The sequence below is a fragment of the Dryobates pubescens genome, chromosome 15 (assembly GCF_014839835.1).
Source record: "Dryobates pubescens isolate bDryPub1 chromosome 15, bDryPub1.pri, whole genome shotgun sequence".
Lineage (NCBI taxonomy): Eukaryota > Metazoa > Chordata > Aves > Piciformes > Picidae > Dryobates > Dryobates pubescens.
This window is the reverse complement of record NC_071626.1, coordinates 18,146,428-18,157,272: the sequence shown is the minus strand read 5'-3', so window position 1 is coordinate 18,157,272 and position 10,845 is coordinate 18,146,428. Positions and strand designations below refer to the sequence as shown.

At 52.7% G+C, this 10,845-nt stretch overlaps 1 protein-coding gene across 1 annotated transcript; it reads right to left on the bottom strand.

Moving 5' to 3' along the window:
* Nucleotides 1–1,878: 1,878 nt before the first annotated feature.
* Nucleotides 1,879–3,236, bottom strand: LPAR5 (lysophosphatidic acid receptor 5). The gene has a single exon (XM_009899603.2). It carries the CDS (start codon nucleotides 3,167–3,169, stop codon nucleotides 2,063–2,065), a length of 1,107 nt encoding a protein of 368 aa, XP_009897905.1. The 5' UTR covers nucleotides 3,170–3,236; the 3' UTR covers nucleotides 1,879–2,062.
* Between the last annotated feature and the right edge of the window lie 7,609 nt (nucleotides 3,237–10,845).

Genomic DNA, 10,845 nt, shown 5'->3' with positions numbered 1-10,845 from the left:
CCCATCAGTCCTGGCACCATGTTGATGCCAGGTTCATAGTGCAGTAGATCTGGGGAAGGGAGAAAGGACCAGAGGAACAGGGGCAGGAAAGGGATATAGCAAAGAGGAGGGTGGAGGAAGATGTGGAAATGGACAGCAGTGCAGCTGCTGTGATATCACTCTGCTCCCTCCTAAATCCCAGAATGAAAGGGTAACATCAGAATGCAGTAGAAGATGTGCACATAGCTCTGTTCCCCCTCCAGCAGCACTATGTCAAAATCCCCATACCTGGAGGTGTTTCCAAGAGGCAGAGATGTGGTGCTGAGGGACCTGGCTTAGCACCAGCCTCGGCAGAGTTAAAGAATGGTTGGACTTGAATCTTAAAGGTTTTTGCCAACCAAAACTATTCTATGATTCTCTGAAAGGATTCACATTCACATGGCAATCCTGAGTTTTCAATCCAGAAATACCTACTGCCACACAAAGATCAAGGCTGATCTGCTGGGGCTGAGAAAGAGGACAGAGCTCTCCTACCTAGGGTATATGTCTCCCAAGACAGCCTGTGACAGGAAGATGTCTGTGTGGAGAGGCTCAACACCCTCTACAGGTCTTCTTAAGGACCTGCTTTTGCCATCACCCATAATAAAAGAGAAGGTCATTGAGGTAGACTGGAAAGATGGATTTAAGCCCCTGTGCCTCCTAAACTCTATTGTTAAATCAATGCATTTATTCCCTCAGCAGTCACAAAATCCCAGAATCCCAGCATGGTAGGGGCTGGAAGGGACTTTGAGATTGTCCAGTCCAACCCCCCTGCCCAAGCAGGGTCACCCAGAGCAGATTGCCCAGGATCAGAATGTCCAGGGGGGTTTGGAATGTCTCCAGAGAAGGAGACTTCACAACCTCCCTGGGCAGCCTGCTCCAGGGCTCTGGCACCCTCACAGGAAAAAACCTTCTCCTTCTGTTCCCATGGAGCCTCCTCTGCTCCAGCTTGCACCCATTGCCCCTTGTCCTATCATTGGACATCCCTGAGCAGAGCCTGGCTCCACCCTCCCCCCACTGCCCTGCACATCTTGATCAACATGAATGAGGTCACCCCTCAGGCTGCTCTGCTCCAAGCTCAAGAGCCCCAGCTCCCTCAGCCTCTCCTCGGCAGGAAGCTGTTAAGAAAATCAACACAGTTCCCTTCAGTCATTACCACTGAATTCACTCTGCCAGCAGTGGGTACTGCAGCTGTCTTCTGGTTATCATAGAATCACAGAATGGCTTAGGTTGGAAGGGACCTCAGAGATCATCTGCTCCAATCTCCCCACCATGGGCAGCGACACCTCTCAACTACACTAGTCTGCTCAAGGCCTCATCCTGCCTGGCCTTGAACACCCCCAGGGAGGAGGCATTCACAGCCTTCCTGAGCAACCTGTTCCAGTCTCACCACCCTTGTACTGGAGAACTTCTTTCTAAGATCCAGTCTAATCCTGCTTTCCCTCAGCTTCAAACCATTCCCCCTTGCCCTGTCTCTAGACACCCTCATGAAAAGTCCCTCAGCAGCCTTCCTGTAGGATCCTTTCAGCTATTGGAAGGCAGCTCTAAGGTGTCACTGGGAGCCTTCTCCTTCAGGCTGGACACCCCCAGCTCCCTCAGCCTGTCCTCACAGCAGAGCTGCTCCAGCCCTTGGATCATCTTTGTGGCCCTCCTGTGGCCTCCAACAGCTCTGTGTCATTCTTATGCTGGAGACACCAGAACTACTTTATGCTACAGTGCAGCTAGGAGATACTCAGGCAGGATGGACTTGCTGTAGGTGTCTGTGCTGACCAGACCTAGACCCATGAGGTTTGTTTCACGCTTTTGCTCCCCACTCTGTTTTCTGTAACAAAAGACTTAGGTGGGACCTTGTCACCAAGACATCTCTGTTTATTCAAACCCAACCTTTCATCCTTTAGCTTTGGATCACCATCTTCACCCATGTGCAACCTGCAGCATTCCCTCCAACAGTGTGCTAAGTCCCTCTGGGCTATCTCCCAGAGGCTTGCTGTGACCACTGGATGGGTGACCCTGCAGCTCCCACCGTGGTGTGACCTTCCCGTAGTTATATTTCTGAGTCCTCAATAGGACTGCTCAAAAACATGGCAGTAGGAAGTGCTGGCGAGGATTCCTTGGGACGGATCAGGTTTTCAGCTGGGTGCCCTTTTGAGGCAGCAGGGTCTCGGCTTGCCTTGCTCCCCACAGTCTGATTCTTAAGCATCCCAACATCTGAGTCCCAGGTCTGCCCCCGCCGCAGCTGCTTGAAGGTGTTCCGGAAGCCCTCAGTGCTGAAGTAGTAGATCAAGGGGTCCAGCATGCAGTTCATGCTGGCAAACAGCATCGTGGTGATCAGCACCTGGCGCACGGAGCTCTGTGTTTCTGGGTCAACCTTCATCACCTGGGCCTTTATCAGCCCATAAACTGCCAGGGTGGTGTTGTAGGGCACGAAGCAGATGATGAAGATGACCAGGTTGACCAAGAGGAGCCGGACGGTCTTCTGCTGCCGCAGGGTTTTGGTCTGGCTGCCCTGGCAGAGCTCCTGGAAGATCCGAACCGAGCAGTAGGTCACGCAGCTGAGGGGCAGGAGAAAGCCCAAGAGCTCAGCCAGCACCACCAGGGGGAAGAGGTTGTTTTGCCATATGTTGTCACTGAAGCTTTCAAAGCACAAGTAGACGGTCTGGTTCCGTACTTCACAGTGGTTTTGCTTGTGGACTATGGCCGTGGGGATGGAGCCCACGAAGATCATAACCCAGACGATGAGGCAGAGGAGCTTGGCCACCTTGGGGCGCCTGATGTGGCGCCAGCGGAGCGGGTGGACGATGGCAACGTAGCGATCCAGGTTGATGCACATGAGGAAGAGGCAGCTCCCGTACATGTTGATCTGGAAGACAGAGCCAGAGACCTGGCACAGGGTGCTGCCGAAGGGCCAGTGGTGGTTGGAATAGTAGTAGAGCCGCAGCGGCAGGGCCAGGGAGAAGGTGAGGTCGCTGACAGCCAGGTTGAACATGTAGATCATCACGACAGACTTGAGGCGCAGGTAGCGGACGAATATCCACAGGGCCGTCAGGTTCAGCGTCAGGCCGGTCACGAAGATCAGGATGTAGCCGGGGAGGAGGAGGTGGTGATTGAAGCTGTAATCCTTGCATGCCTGGGACGCATTGGAAGCTGACATCCCCAGCAGGGATCAGGGGCAGGGTCGTGTTGAAATGGCTGAGCCTGGCGGTGGGCTAAGGAGGCACAAAAGATAGTGCTGAGAGAAGTCATTCCCCTCTGAGGAGCTATAGGCAGGTCACTCCCCTCATCTGCAGCTGGCAGGGAGACTGGGGTATCTCCCTCTTGATTGATGCTGCTTTGGATTGCTTTTCCATGGTCACCTGGCAGGGATGGAGTCAGCTTCTGCCTCTAGTTCAGCAATTCTTTCCAGTGGTTATGGAGATGCTGGTGTGGTGGAGGATCTTGCCAGCTGTCAGCACAATTCCTGGTCGGAGTGGAAGACCAAGACAGAAGAGATTAAGTTAGAGAAGGATCTCTTGAAACATTAAAATCCCACTATGGTGGCTTTTGCAGCAAGAACTCGTGAAGAAACTGAAAGACTAAGAAAAATGGACCTTCACTACCTGAAGGGGATATAAGAAGGCTGCAGAGGGACTGTTTGCAAAGGCCTTCAGTGATAGAATGAGGGGCAATTGTTTGAAATGAGAGAAGAGCAGATTTAGATTGGATGTTGGGAACAAGTTCTGCACCATGAGGGTGCTGGAACACTGCAACAGGTTGCCCAGGGAGGGAGTTGACGCTCCATCCCTGGAGATCTTCAAGGTGAGGCTGGGACAAGGCTCTGAGCAAGCTGATCTAGCGGAGGATGTCCCTGCTGACTGACCTTTGGAGGTCCCTTCCAACCCAAACCATTCTGTGACATTAGGGAAGTAAGCAATTAGATGTCAGAAGAAGGCAGAGCATAGAGAAGGTGTTTGTAGAGAATCATTTATGGCTCAGCTCCAGAAAATGCATCTTGATTGGATCAAGAAAGGGACAGCACAAAAGTATGCAAAGAAAGCACTCAGGGCAGCTCCAGATAAAAGAGAGAAAGAAAAAGAGAAGAGCAAGCATTTTGAGGGGAAAATGCTGACTAGAAAGAACTTGAGATAAACCAGGACTTTGCACATCCACTGCAGATAAAAGGAATAATCCCACAGTTAGACTTTACTCCAACCTAGCTGCTTCTCCTATGTGAAACACCCCACACTTGCCCCATGGAAAGATGTTGGTGGACCTGGTCCTGTTCTTACATAGATGTATAGAATGGTTTAGGCTGGAGGGGACCTTAAAGATCATCCAGTTCCAGTTCTACACTTGCCCATTTAATTTCTCTCCAACTCTACATCCTGTCTGGGTCATGCTGGATGCCAGCACAACTGTCTGGTGTGTCAGCCACTGCTCCCAGTTTGGTGTCATCAGCAAACTTTCTGAGCCTACACTCTGTCCCTTCACCCAGGTTGCTGATGAAGATGTTGAACAAGGCTGGACCCCTGAGGAGCACCACTGACCACAGGCCTCCAGTAGGCTCTGCCTCACTAACCACAAGTCTCTGAACTTTGTCCTCCAGGCTGCTCCCAATCCACCTCACTGTCCACTCACCCAGTCTGCACTCATTGAGCTTGGTTGTAGTAGGCAAGCACAGCCCATACTGTGAGAGCTCAATGGTCAGGCTACAACCAGTGCTCTGTCTCGGGTCAGGGATTTGAGGGGCAGCGGGAAAGCTGGAGCGGCGGGAGAGCGGGGGCAACCCTGGCATTATGCTCCCTCAAGTCCTCTTCCTGCTTCTAACATGTTGTAGCTCAGAGATTTCCTGAGCCAGAGGGGACCTGTTTGTATTCCAGTGGCCTTCCAGCACCTAAAGGGGGCTAAAGGAAGCTGCAGAGGGACTGTTTGCAAAGGCCCGCAGTGATAGGACACAGGGCAATGGTTTGAAATGAGAGAAGAGCAGATTTAGATTGGATGTGAGGAACAAGTTCTGCACCATGAGGGTGCTGGAACACTGCAACAGGTTGCCCAGGAAGGGAGTTGAAGCTCCATCCCTGGAGATGTTCAAGGTCAGGCTGGACAAGGCTCTGAGCAAGCTGATCTAGTGGAGGATGTCCTTGCTGACTGCAGGGTGTTTGGACTGGATGACCTTTGGAGGTCCCTTCCAACCCAAACCATTCTATGATGCAGTAGTCCTCATGGAAGTTTTCCTCCATGATTTTTTTCCAGTTGCTTTTTGATTCAATGTAAAACTTACCTCCTACCACATCCAGTGCCAGGAGTGCCAAGGAGCTCCAGAGCGTACTCATAGCTCAGGTGCAGAGGCACTTCCTTGTACCAGTGTTTTTGAATCACCACCTAGATTCAATTCCTAGTTGAAGTGTTGGAGGAGGGAGTGGAAAGACCATCCCTGTGCTCCTTTGCCTGAGCACTGATGTCTGCCCTATTTCCTGTCAGTAACTCTGGGGGTATTTTTGAGTCTAAAGGGTCCTTGTCTTCACAGCTGTTTCTCAAAGAGGAGCTGTTGTGCAATATCGAACATCCTTGTTGCCCTTCTCAGGACCTTTCCACTTCTGCTGCAGCCTTGGTGATGAAATGTGCAGGGTTATTTTGAGGCCAGTCACTTGTACTTAATCTCAACAGTTCTTTGCAGCCAGACCTCATCTTTTCTAACCTGAATAATTTCATGTCTGAAGCAGATTTGTTATTTTATTATTCATCCCTCATGAATAAGTCAGAGAGTCCAGACCCCAGCACTGGTGTCTTATAACTCTGCTGAGAAAACCAGCCACCTACCCTCCTTCCCTCTCCTGTATTTTTGGCACTTTTTATCCAGGCAGGAGCCTATTCTCTACGTGTTGTTAAGCACCATTTTGGTGAGAGCCCTCTTGAAAGCCTTTTGAAAAGGCCACTGCCCACGTGCTTGTTTACTCCTTCGGAGAAGAAAGGTGAGGCACAGCATCCCTTTATCACAGCCACAATGACTCTTCCCCAGTAATCTGATGGGACTGCATGCCCATTGAGTTTGTCCTTCATGAGAGCTTCTACTAATTGGTTCAGCACAGACATCAAGCTCCCTGGTCTGAATTTCCCAACCAATCTCTCCAACCATGGCTGCTACTGAGACTTTCTAAGCAGATGTTTATACCACGGGGTAGTCAGTTCCTCCACTTTCCAGCTGCTTTCAGACCTTTCAGGTCCCTTCCAACCCAAACAATTCTACGATTCTATTATTAAACAGCCACTTCCTCCTAGCACCACAAAAATGCTGAATGAGCACAGCGTGGTGGGACGTGGGGTGATTCATGGGGCTAAAAATGAGATGCAATACGCTCAAAAACTCTTGCCAAGCATGCTGCAGGGTCAGGGTTCCTCAGAGCAGCTCATCACTTCAACCCTGGGAGTGCTCTAGGGCTGCCCAAGGGGATGCAGAGAACTGGGGTGCAGAGCAGTGCAGCTGAGAACCACTGCATAGGCTTGCTTAGCAAATCTGACCCCAGGAGTCAATAGCAAAGAGCACAGCAAACCTCAACCAAAACACCCAGCCTTGATGTACAAATTGAAGCCGCATCTCCTCATAACTGTGGCTGCTTGTCACCTGCTGCAGGTGATAGTTAAGCCCCACTTTTCACTGTTTTTTTTCCCCTAACAAAGAAATGAGACCATTTTGACAATTCCAGCTGCAAAGACATCCAATACTTCGGGTGGCTTGATTTTGATGACAGGCATGACACCAAAGCTGAGACCTCTGTATTTAACTCATGAGGGCTGATCACTCTGCTGCTGCCTGCTCCCCAGAGGTGTTGGCCCTTTCATCTCCTGAGAGAGAAGAGTGGAAGAGGACTTCCTCTGTAGGCACCTTGGCAAGTAAGCTCTGCAGCTTGCCCACGCTTTTGGTGTCCCAGGATCCCAAAGAAAAGGTCTGTTTGGATAAACACCGAGCTGCATCTTGCACCTCTAGGTTCACAGGGCACTGAAATGGCACAGCAGGTTCCCCAGTGCCCTGTGGCAGCAGGGGTGCAGCAGTTCATGGGCACCAGTGCCCAGCACACCCAGACCACCCAGCTGCCCCAAACCACCCAGCTCCCCAGCTCTTTCCTCCTCGCTTACCTCTCTCCTGGTGACGAGCCAAAGGCGCACAAGGGCTTGCTGGCTGCTAATCGCTCTCGCTGCAGAGGTTTTGATCAGAGCACCAAACTGCAAGCAGCTTGAATCAACACAGAACTCTTTGGCAAGCTCTTTGGTGACTTGTTCATCCAAATTACAGCTGTCCCCTTCTGTGCTGTGGCTGATTCTGTGTCTGTCAGGCTTCAGTTCATCTCCTCCTCCTTTCTCACTTCCTGATGTGCTTCTGGCTGGCCACAACACATGAACTTTGTTATCACAGGCTGATAAGCTGTAACACATCTCTGAAAGCAAACGTCACTGTGAAAGAAGGAACACCCAGGTGTCCTTGCAACCGAGGAGACCTTCTCTGAGTCAGAGTGACAAATACTTGCTTGCATTCCCAGGCTAACTCAGCTTCCCTCCAGAACTGAGAGTGGAAAATTGAAACATCCCCCTCCCCAAACCCTTGCCAAACAAGAAATAGAAGTGAAATATGGGAAGTTAGAAGCAAAATTGATTCAGTCACAAGCCGGTGCAAAGGCTTAGATCCTGTCAGTCCCATGGGCTTGGGTGCCTGGGGGCTGAGTTCCCACTCAGGGGCCCAGCTGTGCACTGGCATGTGTCAGGGACCCAAAAAGAACCAAGATGTGAAGAGGTGGTCAGTTCCTGTGGCAGGCAAAGGTGTGTTAGCCACAGATGTTGAGCCCTGTCAGGCCAGGCTCGAGGAGACAAGATTCCAAGGAAGCACAAGGGCTGATTTAGCAGGACAGCTTCAATCTGGCACCGCCAGGCACGCCTGGGAAGCGATCTGCCCTTCTGCAGAGCCCTTCTGGCACTCTGTTGCTGCAAGTCCTATTTCTGCTTTGCCACTCCCAGCTCACCTGGAAGAGGGCAGAGATCATCAGTTCTCCTAATCCCTACCATCGTCCTTCCCCAGAAGCAGCTGCCCCAAGACGTCCTGCCTGTGGGCTCCCTCTTTCTCTGCAGTCCTTGCCCAGCCCCTTCAGCTGCTGGGGTTTGGCTTTCTCACTCCCAGCCTGCCTTGTCCTGCTGCCATGCAGGGAATGAGATGCCAAGGGATATCAGGCTGGACCCTATGGTCTCTTGAGGTCCCTTCCAACCTGTAATCTGCCGTGATACCGTGACATGCTCCTGCTGCTCAGAAATCCTTCCAGCACCCGAACCACTGATCTCATCCTGCTCCTTTTTAGTGCCTCTCTTTTTTAACCACATCCCCTTTCTAACTTCCTAGCTGCTGGGATCTTTGTTCCAACAGCTTTTGTTGACTCTCCTGCTCCCATCAAGGCTCTGGTACTGATAAAGGCTTGCAGATACACTGAGGAGCTGGGGGAGATGTCCTCCCGTTGCAAAAGAAGTCTAACACACCCTGTGGGAAGCTTCCCCTCCTCTCCTCTTTATCTGCTGTGTCCTGCAGCCCCAGCACGTGCACACAGCTGCTGGGTATGGCCATCCTGCCTTCACCTGGTGCGTCGGAGTAGGAGGACCTGGTGGCCCTTCCGCCTGGCCCGCGAGCCCGCGCTGCTCCACAGCTTCCCTCACTCACCTCACTAGGTCTGGGTGCATCAGCCCACGGATTCCATCTCTGCCGGCTCAGGTGGGCTCACCTCTCTGCCCCTCACAGTCTCCCGGAGGCCCAGCTGGCTGGGAAGAGCAGCGCAACCCCTGGCATTTCCGTTCCGCTCCTGAGTCGCCAGCAGGTCAGACCAGATTGCTGGGGGTGTGTTGGAGGCTACACCCTGATGCTGCAGATCCCAACACGCCTGCTTCCCTGGAGTGATGACTCCAGAAAGCAGGAGCTAGGACCCCACGGAGCGCTGGGGAGGCCAGGAGGGAGGTGGGAAGCACGCTGCAGCCGGAGGCTTGAGGTGATGACTGACGAGCCGCAGACCTCTGCGTGCAGGGAGATGTGGGAGAGCAGAGCCAAGGGGTGAGCCCACCCGTGGGGCCATCCTCAAGAGCCAAAGCAGGGCCAGAGCAGCAGCCTCCACTTTTGCAATGATTCAGACAGGAAAAGCAGAAAGCTCTGGGATGTGTGAGGGACTGCATCCTGCAGGGCGGTGGGGACAGCTGGTGCTTCCCAGACCTGCCAGGGGAACAACAGGCTGCTCTCCCATAACATTTCAGCTCTGCAGTCACACAACTCACATTCTCCTGGACTCCCAGAGGCTCAGGGAAGGGCCACCCAGAGAGAAGAGGGGCAGCCACCCCACTATGCCTGCTTAGGAGAAGGGCAAGGACTGCCCCTCTTGGAGAAGAAAATAAGAGGGGTGAAGGGAGAGCTGTCAGGGAAGGAGTTAAGAGAGCCAGGAAGCAGTCAGACTGTGTCTGCTGGCTGCAGGGCAGAAAAGAAGAATCTCCAGCCTGGAGGAGGCAGATGTGGGAGGGTGCTCAGGATGGCAGCTGGGCTGAGGAAGGCAGCAGCTCCCCTCTCTGCTCCCATGAACTGTCACTGCAGAGAAACTCTCCGACTCTCCAGAGGGCTTGGTGACAAAGTGATGATGAGCTGGGGACTCTGGTGACAGCTGCTCAGTGCTGCCAGGTTTTCTTGTGAGGAAGGTTCTGTCTGCTGCTGACAGGGCCTTGGGAGGCTTCCTTGTGATGAAGTGACTTGGTTGGAGTGAGGAGGGGGCAGCCTCTCCTTGGTGTCAAGCAACAGGACCAGAGAAAATGGTTTCAAGCTGCACCAGGGGAGGTTCAGGGTGGGTGTTAAGAAATATTTCTTCACTGAAAGGGTTCTCAAACATTGGAATGGTCTGCCCAGGGCAGTGGTGGAGTCACCATGCCTGGAGGAGCTCAAGCAGTGTGCAGAGCTGGCAGTTAGGGACATGGTTTAGTGGTGACCCTTCAGTTCTGGGCCAAAGTTTGAGCTGCATTATCTCCAAGACCTCTTCCAACCATATGTATTCTTTTAGTCTGTGACTTGACTGTGGAAGCAAACCACCAGGTCACCTGTTGATAGGACAGCAGAGACCAAGAGTCTGACAGTGAGGCATGTGAGCTCCAGGGGCTGCCTCTGCTTTACAGAGCAGGGCCAGAGCTGCTGTGAGAGTGTCTGTAGGGCAAGGGCAGGGCAGGTTGCAGGAGGTGATTCAGGCAGCTGCTGCAACGTGGCTGGAGGTGGAGTTTTGCCGCAGACAGGATGGAGATGATGTGGCTGCACATGGTGCTGATCCCTGTGCAGCACGTCCTGGCTCTCACCTGGCTTTGTACCAGCTGGGCTGAAGGTGCTGTCTCCTAAGGAAAGAGGCAGGTCTGTGAGAAAAGAGTGGCAGAAGGAACCTGGGCAACTCAAAGGCAGCACATCAGAAAGGGAATCTCTGGGAACATGAAGGGAGAGGGCCAGAGAAGCTAAAGAGGCACAGAACAGGGTGGGGAGCAGGAATGTCTGATTCAGCACAGACAAGAGGCAGCACATTTCCTTCCCTGCCCTCTTTCTGCTCTAAAATAAGGTTGCAGAGGACCTAGTGCCCCACAGACTAGTTCTATCCCATCTGTGACTGAAACTTTCCCCTGTCCCACAGGTACCTGGCCAAGTAGCCTTCTCTGGGGGCAGTCCTCCAGGACAGCAGTGGCTGCAAGGGTCTGACAGGACTACAGGTGAGCAAGTCCAGCTCTGCAGGTGGCAAGTGGAAGCCACAGATGGGCTGAAGCTAGGTGCAGAGCTGGCTGTTGAGGAATGCTGGCACCAGCTACACTCTC

Excerpts from the sequence above, each read along its gene's own strand:
- LPAR5 (XM_009899603.2), bottom strand. The coding sequence starts at position 3,169 with ATGTCAGCTTCCAATGCGTCCCAGGCATGCAAGGATTACAGCTTCAAT.